The 16,472-nt window shown below is 40.6% G+C and overlaps 1 protein-coding gene across 1 annotated transcript in view; it reads right to left on the reverse strand.

Annotated features, from left to right (window-relative positions):
* Positions 1-16,472, reverse strand: part of ITGA8 (integrin subunit alpha 8) — a 128,651-nt gene that overhangs the window by 42,340 nt on the left and 69,839 nt on the right. The window contains exons 20-22 of the mRNA XM_056857097.1: positions 9,928-10,020; positions 6,210-6,289; positions 4,356-4,436 (exon numbers count right to left, since the gene is read on the reverse strand). Of these exons, the coding sequence (XP_056713075.1) occupies positions 4,356-4,436; positions 6,210-6,289; positions 9,928-10,020 (254 nt within the window). The remainder of the gene's footprint in view (positions 1-4,355; positions 4,437-6,209; positions 6,290-9,927; positions 10,021-16,472) is intronic.

Consider the following 16,472-nt stretch of genomic DNA (forward strand, 5'->3'; position numbering starts at 1 on the left):
TTTTAAGCACAACCTCCAAAATTTATTTCTATAACTGTGCCTGAACAGCAATTTTAACAATTTTTGGTATGCATACAAAGATATTGTAACCAGGGAGGTTGTATTGCAAACATGAAATATCATTGGTTCTTGTAGGTTATCCGGGCTGTGTAACTGTGGTCCTTCAGTGTTACTCCTCTGAAGCTGCCTGCCACAGCTGCTGGCGAAACATCAGGAAAGAAAATACCAAGACCACGGTTACACAGCCCGGATAACCTACAAGAACCAATGAACTCCGACCGTGAAAGCCTTCGACAATATTATGAAATATCATTGTTTGGATGTGAATTTTGTGTGTGTGCCGTTAAGGCCCAGCTGATTTATGGCAACCCCGTAGGGTTTTCAAGACAACAGAGGTGGTTTGGCATTGCCTGCCTCCACGTCATGACCCTGGTGTTCCTTGGAGGCTGTCCATCCAAATACTAACTAGATCTGACCCTGCTTAGCTTCTGAGATCTGACAAGATCAGGCTAGCCTGGGGCTATCTAGGTCAGGGCTTGGATGCGAATACCTATGTGTTCAAACAGTCGTGGCAAGAAATTGCTAACTTTAATCAGAACCAGGAAAGCAATGTACAGGTTGTGAAGACCCATATGTATATAAATTAGAGATGTTAAAAAAGTTATATTATATTATATTATATTACTTTAGACACAGATGATTAGCAATATATTGATTCTTCAGAGTTTACACAGGGCCGCTTCACTTGCAATAGGTACACTGGGATGTCCCATAAAACATATGCAAAGCTCAAATAACAGGTTTGGATCCATAAATGTCAGTGCACACGCATCAAAAAGCCTCTCTGATATAACTAGTTCTGTTATTTACACTTTATCTGCTTATTGTGGGGAAAAACAGGCATTTCCTTGGCAAATACAATGGGTGTGTAAAGCACAAGGCAGCTTTGCGTATTCAGTTGGTGGGTTTAGTCTGGATCCAGCTTACTTCCACCCCAATGCTTCCTCCACCATCCCCTTTCCCATCTGTTGGGCTACAATACGACTGCTAGCTTCAGCTTGGCCTAATCTGTATCTGTGCTCCAAGGAACAGAGGAGAAAACAGTACAGCTGGATCCATACCTATTCGTTCATGTTGCCTTGCATTCTCAAAAAATATTGAAATAGATGGCCAGGGCCTAGTTAAGGTGAAAGCTTAAGAGAGGATTTTTGTGCTGCAGCTTCATTAGAGGGCCCTGCTGGTCTTTAGGAAAGAGGCATCCATACAGGAACCTAGTTGCAAGATGCCGCACACATTTCTGGTATTCTATCGAGAAGGGGCACTGCTCAGTTAGCAACAAAGTAAAGTTTTATATTCTTGCCAATTGTAAATACCAATGCAAATGACCAGATAACAAAGATAAAATATATCCACGCGCATTCACTTATGAAGAGCAATGAGGTCCAACAGTAAATATTTTAAGGGAATATTTTGCAACCATCAATGGAAAGATACAACGGCATGTTGGATGAGGTGTTTGTCTGATGAAATCTGTAGTACTTCACAAACAGCTTCTCCTTCAAATGAGAGTATCCATTTTAATTTTCCTTTGGAGATTAGGAAACTGATTGATTTCATATGATATTAGCAAAGCCTAGACAGGATACACTTTTAGGAGCTGCAAAATTTCTGCTAGCTATGTCTATAGAGTAGGTTTTTAAATCTGGTACTGTTCATTGTATTACACGAGCTGCCTTTTACTTAGCAACAGATGTTTAAATTTAGACACTTGGTTAAAGATGAATGCATAGGAATATACAACCTCTAGGTTTTGTAAAATATACTTAAGATTGCAGATACCTTATTAATAAATTGAAAAGCTTGGCCACAATCCAGACACCCATACAATTAGTTCCATGTGCCTTGCACACCTTTGGGACATATTACCTTGAAGAGTGCTCCTCAAGCTGCAATGGAAACCAGGCTGGAAACTTGGAGAAGTTTCAAAAGCAATTTGAGATACAGTGTGGGAACGCTGTTCCCTGGTAATCCCTCTGAGCCCATGGACAACCTAAAGGAGCTCTCTGGACTAAGATCATTATACGAACTCGAAAGATAATGTGAGACTACTGTTGACTATACTGGGCTTTGAATTAGGTTGACATTTACTCTATTCTCTGTTTACTTTTTAATTACTTTGGGTTTTTTTCCATTTTAGGAATACTGGGCTGCCTGATATGCTACACCAGAAACACCACTATTAATCAATGAGATATAGACACCTCATCTATCAGTTCCATTTTTTTTTTAAATCTCAGCCTTTCTCAGGGAAGCATACATGGTTTTTGCCTCCAGGTCTCACAGACCTGTTAGATAGATTAGGTTGAAAAAGGCAACTGGGTCAAGTCACTGAGTAATGATCTTCCTGGCTGAGTTGGATTATGAACCCAGCTCTTGCTAGTCCAATGTTTAACACCTACACAACACCACCTCTAATTGTGCAACCTGTCATACTGCACAGGATTTGATAGAAAACAAAGGGACCCCTACACAACCATTTAATCCTTTGCATGAACATTTCATGATATGCTTCTGTCTGAGGACATTCTTGTGAAAAACGTTAACATGCGTTTGTCTCCCCACTATCACATGCATTGCAAATATCAAACAATGAGATTTCCAAATGCATGGAACCAGAGGTTAGCACATCTAGTGTCCCTTTAACAAGACTGTGATCAATATGCAACTTACTGTGAAGAGAGAAAGTAACAGTTGATGAACAAAAATAACTTTCAAGCCCATTTTTAAAAGGATCACTTATTCTAAAGAGTTCTGAACCTTTCACTATTGTGACAAAGTACTCACATTTTCCATTGCTAGATCCAAATGGACCTGGAAAACAACCTCTAGTCTAAGTAAAAGCAGAAGATGACTAGGATGGTTTATGTGACCATATTTGCACATGTCAGGAAAGTGTCGTCTAATCATACATAAGGTATGCCCACTCTGTAAATTTAAAGGTGGTGACCAGATGTTGAGTGTGCAGCCAAGTTAGCACTGCCAACATCCATGGAAACCCTGAACCATATGCAGTCAGACTTTTAGGGTGAGTAACAAGGATGAGCGTTTGGAAATATCTGAGCAGAAAATTTACCCCAAAACATCTTATTGGTATTTTCCAGGTATATTTGGTTCCCCAAATATATCCTGGATATTTTGGGATAACAAAAAAATGGGTCCCGAAAAATCCCAGAAATATTCGGGATTAACTGGAAGCTTTCGGACCCAGGATTTTATGGCTCCCTGGATGGTTTTTACGTTCCCCTCCTTTTTCTTCCCCTGTATTTCTGTGTCTCCTGAAGCTTGGTATTGGCTTGCCAGGCTGCTTTAGATAAGGTTATATCACTTTCAAGGGGCTATGTTTCTTTTTTAAAAAGTTTGTTTTTATAGGAGTTGGTTAGTGTTGGGTACGCAGGGGGGCGGGTTGGTGGATTCTTGCATTTTACTTTTGATTCTCACATTTTACATAGGTTGAGATTCATGCATTTTACATAGTGTTTGATTCTCAGATATTACATAGTTTCAATTTTTCAGGTGTTACATTGGTTGGGCTTAGCATAGCAATAGCTTCAATAGTTTTCCTATGGGAGAGATTCTCAGGTTTTATATTTTTCACTTTTTCCCCTCCTTAGAAAACAATGGAGGATGGCTGGGTGCACTTTTTTCAGGGGCCCATAGAATTTAGCACTTTAGTTCAAATCACTTGAAATTAGGACAGGCACCAGAAGCTCCCCTGCAGTTTTAGTGCCAGTATCTTTAAAGACACCTCCCAGCCCCCTGGAAAGATTCCTCATAGGGAATAATGGAGCTGAAAATATTGGAAACTTGAAAAAAAACCTGGATCCAAATACCACTATTTGGAACCCAGGAAACCGGGAAGACAATTTTTTTTGCTCCAATATATCTGGATCCAAAGAAATATTGATTTTATTTTTGCTGCACACTAGTGAGCATGAACGCTTTCAGGATTTGGCCTGCCAAACCAGGTGAAGGGCAATGGTGGGGAGAGAGTGTGTCTGATTAAAGGCTGATGAAATTTGCAAGGTCTAAGGCAAGTACAGTAGATAAGGTCCATGGCTGTTATATCAAGAAAAGACATTTCTTCCCAGGTGTATGAAAAGCTAGTATCAGAAACTTAGCTTCTTATGCTTCAAAGTTTTGTGAAGAATTTTTTGCAGTGCCAAGAGAAATCAGTGGAGTATCTGAACTGAAAAGCCCCTTTGTGGCCTAATCAACTTCGAGCCTAGATTACTGTAAACCAAATTAAACAAACCTCTATGTTAGTTTCAAATGTGGGCTGAATATAATGTACTTACCCTCTGATCTGTACTCGAGCCACTGCACTTATGTCAATCTGAAGGTCAATCAAGTTACTGTTGGAATTAACTTTGTTGGAACTAAAATAGATTTGTATGAAGATTAGTTAGGATTCAAATACATAAACCTGAAACTAGTTCAACTACAGCCTGCCATGCTCAAGGGGTATAGTATTTATGAAGTTATTAGCTGTAGTGGCTAAATGGAACATCCATGTTTGGAGGCAGTATACTTGGAATACAGAATAACAGTTGTTCAGGGGGCAAGAAGAGTGGGAGGCTTATGCTTCCATGTCCCACTTCTGGACCTTCCAGAACATCTGGCCATTGTGGTAAACAGGATACCTGACTAGATGGTCTGATCCAAGAGGGCTCTTCATGATAAGTTAAAATGTCATTATTAAACATGAAAGATGAGAGAGTCCTGTTTCCAGTGCTTAGCAATTTTATGTGTGTGTGTTTGTGTATATATATATATACACACACACACACACAAAATAGCTAAGCACTGGAAACAGGACTCTCTCATCTTTCATGCTCACCTTCACCAACACCAACACACAGACACACATGTATATGTGTGTATACACACACACACACACATACATATACATACACAGAGTCTGGCTGATTTCACAAGTTCAAAATGCTAACAAGAGGGATGTTATCAGCACAATGCTTAATCAAATACAAAACACATAAATATATTTAAAGTAATTTTCTGTAAAATATGACAAAATGCTGTTTGAACTATAGTACTTACACAGCCCCATCACTGTTGATAAATCAATACCAACATATATTACTACGATAATCAGCAAATTACATACTCCAGTAATGCAACCAAACTATGATATCGAAAGACCAAAAATTATGAGGTGGTTATGACTCATATCCAAAATGATAAAAGATATTCTTTAGAAGGTTTTATTTAGCTCCATTGTGCAGGTCTACTCTTATCCAGCAATCTCTGCCTGTATAATAACTGCATCCCATACCAAGGTTTTTATATAGGGATGATGAATGTTAGCTTCTGCTTCGTTGGCTTTGCTTTGAAGATTCTCTAACATTTTGAAAGGAAAGGCTATGATGCAGATCTCTCAGGGAGAGCAAATCCTTGTGTTAGGGCTTTTCCTGTTCCTTGAGGCTGATGTATATCAGCCTGCAAAAGTCCATGTTTATCTCTCAGCTGTTGACAGACAGGAATTTCCTACAAACATTATAGTCTGTATTCAGTGATGCTTCTTCCCTCCCTGATACTTCCATTGGCAAAGCAGAAACTGGAGATATCCTAGTATCCAACAGACTATAGTTTGGTGTAACGTGGAGGTTTGTTCCAAGCCAGAGCTGGGCTTTTTGGGAGCATTCACATGATGTCATCTCCTATTGTCCACTTCCTGCATTTCTCCATGCTTCAGTGTCATCTTTCCCAAACCTGGGTTGGTACAATCCTTTTTTAATTATATTAGTCAAAGCATATTTGTATGCCATGAGGATGGAAATGTGCATATTTTTGCTCACGTTGACACCATTTTCCTTCCACAATAGCAATTGGCACACCATCAAAGTGTTATAATGATCTACAGTTCTCTGAGTTCCCAGCTTTCATTTTTTTTAAAAAGTAAGTCTCCATCCCCTTTGTTGTAGATACTCTTATTGGACTTATGCTCATTAAAAAAGCTTCAAAACTCACCAATTATGATCAGATTTCAAGTGTACTCCTTGGCAAAACCCCAAACAGCGTGTAACAGAAAGCGACTTTATCAGAATACGCATATTTATTTTGCATAACTTGCTGTTTCTTAGGTTCAGATGTTCAGGTTATCATGCTCTTAGGGGGAAAAAAGGTCTTACCTTCTCATTTGTAGTTCAAAGTTGATGCTTAATTCAGCATTTTCAAAACGGTGAACAGTAAATTTGATACCTGTAGAGAACTAAAAATGAGAGTTTGGTTATTAGTGGATGTTTAATAGTAGAGGGTGTCATACATGTGGCCTAAGGGTAAGGGCCTTAGCTGGCCTGAAGCAGCCCTTGAGTGCTGTTCTATAGCAGCCATTTTGAAATGTAAGAGGAACACATGCACAGTGTTGCAAATAACTATTTACAATGAAAAGGCACACCTTTGCTCTATAGCTCTTTTAAGCATACAGGGACAGTTGGTCTTTTGCTCCATGCTTAGTGAGAAAGAAGAAATGACAAACAACTTCTTTAAGATTAGAAGACACGAACACGCAGCTCTGTACAATCTGGGATGGAGACTCAACAGAAGGAGGGGAGAATGGTGTTGTAAGCCAGTTTGGGTCCCAACTGGGGAGGGAGCAGGGTGTAACTATCTAAAATAATTAAAATAAAGTTAACTACCTGGAGGCAATTTTTGTGTGTCATGGGCAAACAGGTGAATTACTCATTACAAACATGAACATGTGCAGTGGATTTTAAAGGCCAGGAACAGGAGTAGTTAGTGGTGTTGAGTTCAGAATTAGGAGCCCAGTCTCTTGGGAGGGCAGCAGAGGCTCTGGCAATAGTCAAGGTATGGGGTCCTTACCAAATGCCTTCAGAATCAACTTCAGGAATCCAGAACTGAATTAACATGTGCATGCTTGGCTCCTTCACGTTTGGGGACTGGGGCCAACCATTTACTATCCTTTTACCTAATTCTGAACATGGCCCTAAGGTGCGGATTTTAAAAAGCTACACAATGGGCCCATGTACAAATAAGGGAGGTTTTCTACAGAAAAATCTGAAAAGTTAAAAAAAAGTGAGGGGATTTTTTAAAAATGCAAACTTAAAAGATGCCTTCCACATAGGGACAAGATTTGGTGGCTTACCCATTGTTGGTGCAGCTGCGGATAAAAGGCAGCAGCAACAGGGCTTCCATATGGTAGGTTCCCCTGCAGTTTTCTTGCCCCAATCTACCAGAAGTGACCCTCCTTCTTTGCTGAGCCACAAGGGCTTTTGCAATTTTTTTTAAAGAAATGGTGATAGAATATCATATCGATATACAGTTGTAACAATAGGTATAGCATGTTCTCTGAATTCTTTGCTTTTATATTTTTTAAAAAGTACATTTCTAGCTCCTACCATTGTAAAGATATGCCTTTCCCATATCTCTGCAAGGGAACAGGCGACAGACTTAACTTTTTTAATAATGAAAGCTGGGAATTCAGAGAACATGCTATATCTACTATTACAACAGTGAATCAATATAATGATATTCTAGTGCTGATTTTTTTAAAAAAACACACATTAGTTGAGGGAGGAAATGGTTGCCACAGGGTCAGGGAAAATAGCTGTCAGGATTCACCCCCCCCACACAGTAGGCTTTATTGCAATCTTTCCCATAACTTCAGAGCAAAGCCGGTTTGAGAAAAATTGAAGAAAAGCTAGAGAAAGTCCTGGAGGTTCACAAATGTACCACCATGCTGTGGGGAAGAGGGGGGAAAAACCCGCTTCTCAAAAGCACTGAACTCAGGGCATATACCCTGTGTGAAAGACCCCAAAGAAAAATGAGATCATCTATGTTGTAAGGTGTTGCTGTACTCAAACAACCCCATTATACAAAGCTGGTAAACAATGCAGTAGCTGGGAAGGAGGTGAGGGGGACAGAGGGAGCAGTAGTGGCAGGGAGGCAGTAGTGGCAGGAGGAAGAAGGAGAATAAAGAAGAGGAACACACACACATGAAGCAGCCTTATAGTGACTTAGGCCATTGTTCCATCACAGTCAGTACTGTCTACTCAGAATGGCAGCAGCTCTCCAGAGTCTCAGGCAGAGGGCTTTCCCATCACTTACTACTAACAGCAAATGCTGGGGATTGAACCTGGGGCCTTCTGCATGCCAAGCAGATGCTCTGTCACTGAACCATGGACCCTGCCCAAAAAGGAGGGAAGAGGAGTCTGCTAAGGTTGGAAAGGGAGAAAGAGGTGACAGCAAATGAGAGGAAGAAGCAACAGCCAACTTGGAAGGGTGTGTGCGAAATATCCCCATTCCTGTAAATAATTCACAAGGCCGCCTCTTGTTACAGACAATGATGATGTTCAAAACCATTCAGATGTTGCTGAAAACAATTCAAATGTTGCTCTATAACTATTGCAGGTATAACAACAGCAAAGATCCACACTGTATAGTTCTAGCAGCCCCGCCATCTGGAAATCCGGTTCCATGTGATTTAATGGAGCATACAGATACCCCAGTTGTTCTGAAGACCTACAAGAGCCTCCCCCTCCCCCATTAGTTTCATCTTCACTGAAAGCATAAAACTGCCCTCCTGCTGCAAGATACTAATGAGCAGCAGATGGTGCCTCTGGGTGGCAATGGGTTTTAATGGTGGCTTTTAGTCCTTGACACTGCTAGTAATAATGGGCAAATGAGGTTCACATATGCCAACAATAAAGTTCCAAAGAGGTCAATGGAGCCGGGCCTACTTACGCCAGTTGAAGGTTTTACTCAGTCTAATAAACAGCTCTCAGAAAACTTAGGAAGTGATTTTTATCTCAACGACATAATTAATACATGATACATTTTGTTGGCCAATATACCTCCATCTACGTATCTTATGGTATTTCTTACTGTGATAGCATAGGACGATATTAAAGCATCTCTTCAAGGAAAGCCAAAGAGGTGTTGGTGATTTCCACATGCTCTACATTTATGAAAACTAGACTTTTAAAAATACGAAACAGCATAATGGTGCTATGAGCACAGGGTCTTGTAGATCTTCAGAACAACTGTGGTATATGCTGCAGCTGGGCGAACACTTCTTCTCAGGGTTGCTCTAGGCTGATTAAGCAAGGGGTTGGACTAGATGGCCTGCATGGCCCCTTCCAACCCTATGACTCTATTATTCTACATGTGTGCTTCATTAGATTGTATGGAAATGGGCACACTGTACTGCAAGACACTACTACTGGTAGTATTGCCGAGAATGGGCTAGTATTCCAAATTTTCAAGCAAAGTAAAAATCCTTTAAAGAGAAAACCTTGATTTAAAAAAAAAAACTTGGAAATTTTGTGGCAAACAATTAATTTTGAATCTAACATTGCTAGAAAGAGTGCAACTTCAGACTGTAATCTTTTGTGTAAGCAACGCTGAAATGAACAAAACAGGTGGCATGTATCAGTGCTTCTATCCTTTATAAGAAAAATGCAAAACAAATCATATAAACAGATCTGCTGAAACTGGTCCTAATGTTTGGATTTCAACAGAGGTACTCCTTCCCTGCACAGGGGCAGCTGCATTCAGAAACAGTTCATCAGGGCACAATTTAGAGTACTATGAGTGAGTTTAAATCTCAGTGAAAATCAGGGGGAAATGAACACTTGTCAAATCCCACTAATTTCAATAGAAATTTAATGGGATCATGTCATCTGGATTGTGGCCCAGGCCATAATTACATTCAGAGAATTATCTTTTCTTACACATTGTAATGACTTCTACTTTACCAACAATTTCCTGCCCAAATAATTGTTTTAGCTGGCACTTACTGACACAAATCCCCCCTAATTGAGGTAGTTTCCCATTAGCTCCCTAAACAATTCAATTTGATCAAAATCAGCAAATGTGGTTTTGCCTTACATTTGTTCCAGCTGCCATGGGGTTCCCAAGGTCACAAATCACCATTCTAGTTTCATTTTCCATCTTGTAATCGCAGCTCAGCACACGCAAGGCCTGTAACAAAAGAACACCAACCTGGAGGTCACAGGTCAATCCAGAATGTATCCTGTTGGCAAAACGAACACCTTTGAGAAGGCAAGATTGCTGTTGATTTCAAACACCTGCACAGAGGTCCAGTCTTTCACCCGGAACCAAAAAAAGGGTATGAAACTTGGAAGAGAACAAAGTAAGGAACAAATATCTTGAAAGATCCGTAAGGATACGAGAGTGAATATTTACATTATTTGGGTTTTTTGGGGGGTTGTTTTGTTATTTTTGCTTCTTTGCTGCAGGTACAAAGGGTAAAAATGTCTCTGGTTGAAAATATCAGCTTTACCAGCTGTGTTGTCCCTACACAACAAAGAGAAATATAATTTCTGCGATATCCCAGGGCAATTAAGGGAGGAGAAGAAAACTTGGTGGACAACATTCCAAGGCTTCCCAATCATGTTGGAACCTGGGAAAAGTATTGCTAGTGGACCATTTATTGAGAGTAGGGTTGCCAACCTCCAGGTGGTAGGTGGAGATCGCCTGGATTACAACTGATCTCCAGGTGACAGAGGTCAGTTCACCTGAAGAAAATGGCTGCTTTGGAAGGCGGACTCTATGGCATTATACCCCATTGGAGTCCTCTCCAAACCCTGCCCTCCTCAGACTCCACCCCCAAAATCTCTAGGTTTTTCCCAACTCGGAACTGGCAATCCTAATTGAGAGGGAAAGTAGGGCTTGGGCTGCCACCACCACCATCCATTTGCCTCACTGTGTTTTCATGCCTGAGAGCAGGCACACGACCTACATATTGAAAAACATAGTAGAGTATGAGATGGTTATGAGGAGGCCCTGGAGAGAATCTTTGTTCATGCCTCCAATTCCCTGAAACACCCAAGACCTTTGCAAAGGCGAACAGGAAACAATTTATTTTGCTTTTCAAGTTGATATTCGAGCTCTGCATGGATTTCAGCAGTAACGTTTGTGCTGCTAATCCAAATGGTCTTTCCCCGCATTATGTGGATGCTGCTGAGTTGCCTTCTGATGTTGAGGTTCCACACAGTAAGAATTCTTACTGTGCACTCACCCATACATATGTAGCATCAGCTCACCAAAGCAGTCAATAGCTATGATACACTGATATATAGACAGGCTTGCACATATGCCTTTGCATGGGAGAAGAGACTTTTAAGTGATATGCATACCATGTGAGGCAGATTTTGGTATCAGCACGGGAAGGCCACATTTAAAACTGTTCCAAAAGAGAGAGCAGAGAAGATTCTGCTTTGGATATTAAGAGCAGTCACAGTAGGTTCTTCAGGTATAGTGTGGGACTGGCTTTTCAATTTGCCTTACTGACATACATATCAACAAGTCAAACCCTGGAAAAGACCTAAGACTTACCCCTTCCTTTGGACAGTTGGCCTCTTTTTATTTTTAAAGAGGCATATGAATATTTCATTGCCTCTACACTTACTTTACCTCCCCAAAATGAAAAGGTTTTAAGAAACAGTTGCAAAATACTCCTAGGAAGACGTGTGTGGAGATACCACAGGTGCTAACCAGAAGGAATCCTTCACAGCTAGCTTTTGTCCATTCACTCTGAATCACAGTGAAAACTTGGAGAACTGTTTCCTCCCCGCTGACGCCCAGCAGAGGAAAATATACATGCACTTATAGATTAGTGGAGGTGCTATCAAACCACATATCACAATGTTATCTCTTTTTCTCCACCGCTTGGAAGAATTTACAACCTATTATACTGTATTTCACAGAACTTTACACAGTCCTGTTTTCCTCAAGCATCTCAGCAAAACCAAAATGAAAAAGGTAGATGCCCCATCAGTAACTTAGCATAAACTACTTATGCCTGTTGGGGCTGCATCTGCCAGAAAAAAAATGAAGCACATTTCTCACATCAAGCCCAAACGTTGCAATAAGTTAAGAGTTATGGTAGCCCTGAGTCCCAACTTTTTGCCCTATCTTTTGGCCTCTACATGTCCCAAGATATTTCTGGTGCTTTGGCAATATTCTTGTTTTTCTTTCATAAGAATGGATAGTGATGATCTTTTCTATGTGTTATCTCTGGCATCCTTTCTCTAGTTAGGTCATCTGTACAAATAAAAAGAAACAGAGGGGGAAAGAACAGGAAGTTTCAAGACAGTAGAAGTTAAATAATATGGACTAAAAACAAAACAAAAACATTGTCCATCGCCTTTCCTCTTTTGGCACCAACATTAAAAGAAACACAACAACATGAATGATGTATACTAGAGAACTTCTAAAAAAACACACATGAGATGGTTGGAATCATTGTTGTGCATAACCTACTGATAGTGTTTTGGCTGAAAGTGGTTCTCGAATACTAAGTAAAATATGATAGGTTGCATTATTTCCATAAGAAAAGCTAGTAGTTCTTGAACTAGGAAGCCAAATCCTATAAGAACCTAAGAATGTAACATTCCATTTCAGTTGAGACTCATGCAGTGCCATCCTAAACAGAGGTACATCCTTCTTAGCCCACTGCCTTCAATGGCCTTAGAAAGGTGTACCTCTGCTTAGGCTGGCAATGTTCCTGACATGATGTGGGTCTACGTCTCTCAATTGTTATCCAATACTCAGAGATGCTTCACACAATACAGAAGAGAGGAGTGTGTCCATAGCCTCTCCCTTTAGTGAACCTCTGAAGAGAAGACACACGTCAATGGACGTTCTGCAATCATGTCATTTTTATATTGTGTGAAGTGGACTTTTTCTCTTCTTTAGGCAGTCTAGAGTACCAGTGTCCCCAAACATGCAAGTTTGGAGGACCTGCTCAGTTTACATAGTCACTTACCAGAACTACTGGGCATAGCTTAACTTTTCTGCAACCGTACAATGGCTTGGAAGCTCTGGAGTGCTGGGAATTGTCTTTTAGGGAAAAGCTTGTTGACCATTACTAATCTTCTCACTGAAGAATATCTAATAACTTTCCAGGGGACCCCACAGTTCCTAAGAACACAGTCTAAAAACCAATGTGCTAAAGCAATGGAGTATCTATTCTCACCAAGAAATCCAGTTTTAAACTCACAATCCAAGGGATGACTAGGATGCAGGCATTACCTTTTGTATTAGAACTTTGCAGAAGGGTTAAATAAACAAAAAGGACACATGTTCTGTTGGCAGCTCCTTTGATCGCATATGTAAATCCATTGGCACCTATGTACGTTTTCACTCTAGCAGTGGTTTATTAGGCCAGAGGAACAATTCTTTTCTTTCTTTTATTGTAACACATGGCTTATTTTACAGTTCTGAACAGTAGCAAAGCCTAACCAATTACCACTTTGCACAACTTGGATCCCGTTTCAAGTGGAAACGGCTGGAATGTAAAAGAAAATGGACATCCTACTCAAGTTCTTGGATTAATAAAGCCACAGACTTTAAAACTGGCAGAGCTGTTTTCATGACAATGATTAACTGGCCACAACACGACTATTCCCTCAAGGCTCTGGATATTAATGAACTGTCTGCTGGCTGCTGACATTCGAACACCCAGATCCTGAACACCAAGTTACATAGAAGTTACCACCATTGGGATCAGTGACCCTGCTTCTAAGTAGATGTACTTAGGACATGGGAACCAGCATGTTGGTTTCTCCTGATGTAGAGGGTTATAATTAAACTGTTTATTTTCCAGCTACTAGCTATATGTCTATTTCCACAATGAGCCAAAAAACTATAAATCTTTGCTGAACAAAAGTTGTGCAGGATATATCACAGTTGTGTGTTGCCATTATTGCAAATGCACTATAGAATCATTCATCCAGTTGAAGGATCTGTAATATGTATGTTGTCTCCCACCAGTTTGACAGAGTAGCGACCAACAGAATGACCTCACTGCTTTCCTTCCATAGTCTCATCTCAACTCCTCAATAGGCTGAAGGGCACCATGGCCCTCACTGCAATTCATTTTTCTCTACCATGTCGGCCTTGTGCTGCAGTTATATGACTGCAGTGCAACCCTAGAGTGCAACTTAAACTTTATGCACTTTGACACATGTAGTATTTTGAGGTGCTCTTAGATGCGTCCAACATGTAGTTATGCTAGATCATCTGCTGGTTTGGCCCATCTCCTGCTTTCTGGTTGTGAGTAGGCAGTCAGTCCTTTTGTGAACTCTTCCAATGCATCTCATAAAATACAGGTGCGTCCAGTTTGTACCATTTCTTGCACAACTAGATCAGTTTCTCATAATCACAGCCGTCACCACTTCCAATTTTTAAATGGCACATAGTAAAAAGAACAAAAATCAGTTTGACAGTTTGAACTGAGACTTACTACTTAGGTGTCTGCCCATGTACCTAGCTAATCTTGCAGTCAGCTCTTGTGATATATGCCACTGTCGACACAGGGGCAAAAAGCAGACAATGCCTTCTGTCCAATGTAGGTAACTTAAAGACCGCATCCGATTGCGCAGGTGTAAAGGGGATGAAACGCAACCAATTCCAAGTTGTGTTTACAAGTCAGTCAATATAAAGACCTAACCATGACCCCAGGGGACAATACTTCTTCTCAGGGAGATAAGACGATTGAGTTCTTGAACTGGGCAAAAGCTGCTGCAAGTTTCCATTGGCTGGCTTTGCAACAGAAGCACCTCCTGCACAGGTGTAAAGTTTCTTATCATGGTACTATGCTTTAGATGAACTTTGCCAGGGAACATCGAAGTGTTCCAATGAGGAGTGCACTTCCCATGTAATCCAGGAAGTTTGTGCAAAGTAAGTTTGCCTACCGTCATGACAGCTCTATGCAGGCTGATCCGAAAGCTCCAGCTGGTACAAAATGCCGCAGCAAGACTTCTTACAGGGACCTCGTCACAGGCACATATTATACCAGTGCTCCGCCAACTGCACTGGCTCCAGTTGGAGTATCGGATCAGACTCAAGGTGCTGGTTATGACCTTCAAAGCCTTACATGGTCTGTGACCTTCGTATCTGTGGGACCGCCTACCTGGTATGTTCCCCAGAGAACTTTACAAACATCAAATACCAACCTTCTGTTGATCCCCAGCCCGAAGAGTATCCAGCTACCTCAACCAGGGCCAGGACTTTTTCTGCCCTGGCCCCTGCCTGGTGGAATAGCCTCTCCATGGAGACTAGGGCCCTGCGGGACCTTGGATAGTTCCACAAGGCTTGCAAGACAGGGCTATTCTGCCTGACTTATGGTTGAGGCCAGCTACGGTTCCTCCTTCCATAAATGCTGGCCTCCCCAACCCTCTAACCCTCCACTGCTGATTCCCCCCCTCTTTCCATCTATGGGGGCCTATCCACCTGTTCACCCCACTGTAGCTCTATGTTACAGCGTGGGGGGTGCCATTTGGTTTTTATGTTAATTGGATATTTTATATTAGTTAGGATTTTATAGAGCTGTTTTAATTGTGTTTTAGGTGTTTTATGCTATTTTAACTGTATGTTGTGTGAGCCGCTCTGAGCCTGGCCTTCGGCTGGGGAGGGCAGGGTATAAATTGAATTAAATAAATAAACTCTCAGCATGCATGCTGTCTAGAACACGAACTGTGAAACTTACGGTATGTGGGTTGGTGGGCCAAATTCACCACCAGGGAACACAATTGTAAATTATTGACTGGAAATTTCAATTCCATCTGAATTTCGCATTTAAGCTATTAATTCTACATCTATTAAACCCTAATCAAAAACAAATTTGTTATAGAAGAACAGGCACATTATATTTTTAAATATGCAAAATAAAAATGATAATAAAAAGGTTATAAATTTTGCAATCACATTCTTGCCTTGCTGTGTCTTAACATTCCCATGAGTACTTCTGAAAGTGTTTCAATAACTTGTGTGTAAAGGACGGTAAAGGCTACAGCAACAACTTCCGAGAGTCTGAAATCATCCTGAAATCAAAGTTTAAGTTGCACTCTAGGGTTGCACTACAGTCATATAAACTGCAGCACAAGGGCCTTATATCTGACACTTCTGGCTTATTTACTTTACTCTGGAATAAGTAGTCATAAGTAATTGCAGCTTTGCGCAATAAATTTCACTCTTTGATATGTCCCTGGAATGCATATAGCTAAATGCACAAACACAGAAGCCTCCTAGTACTATTTGCTGAGGTGACTAATTATCATTGTCATATTTGTGGTCAACTTCACAAAATATACATTTATCCTGTTTGCAGACAATGGGAGCTATCAATGAAAAGCTTATTTAATTCTCTGTTGCAGCTGTTAAGTCAAAATGTCCTGGAACTGGCATGCTTAACTCTCATGGAGAAACTTAAAGCTTGTTTAATTATGTTAAGATTACTGTCAAAACCAAAGGTTGTACCAAAGTTGATTGATCGTATCTTCAGGCTAACTATTTTGTACAAATAAACTGAAAAGAGAAAAAAAATCAAAATCAAACAGGTGTAGGGTTAACAGAGATATAATGCTGGTGCCACAGATCTTTAAAGGCTGGACACTGTCCTCTACGGA

Source organism: Euleptes europaea, chromosome 11 (genome assembly GCF_029931775.1).
Source record: "Euleptes europaea isolate rEulEur1 chromosome 11, rEulEur1.hap1, whole genome shotgun sequence".
NCBI classification, from domain to species: domain Eukaryota; kingdom Metazoa; phylum Chordata; class Lepidosauria; order Squamata; family Sphaerodactylidae; genus Euleptes; species Euleptes europaea.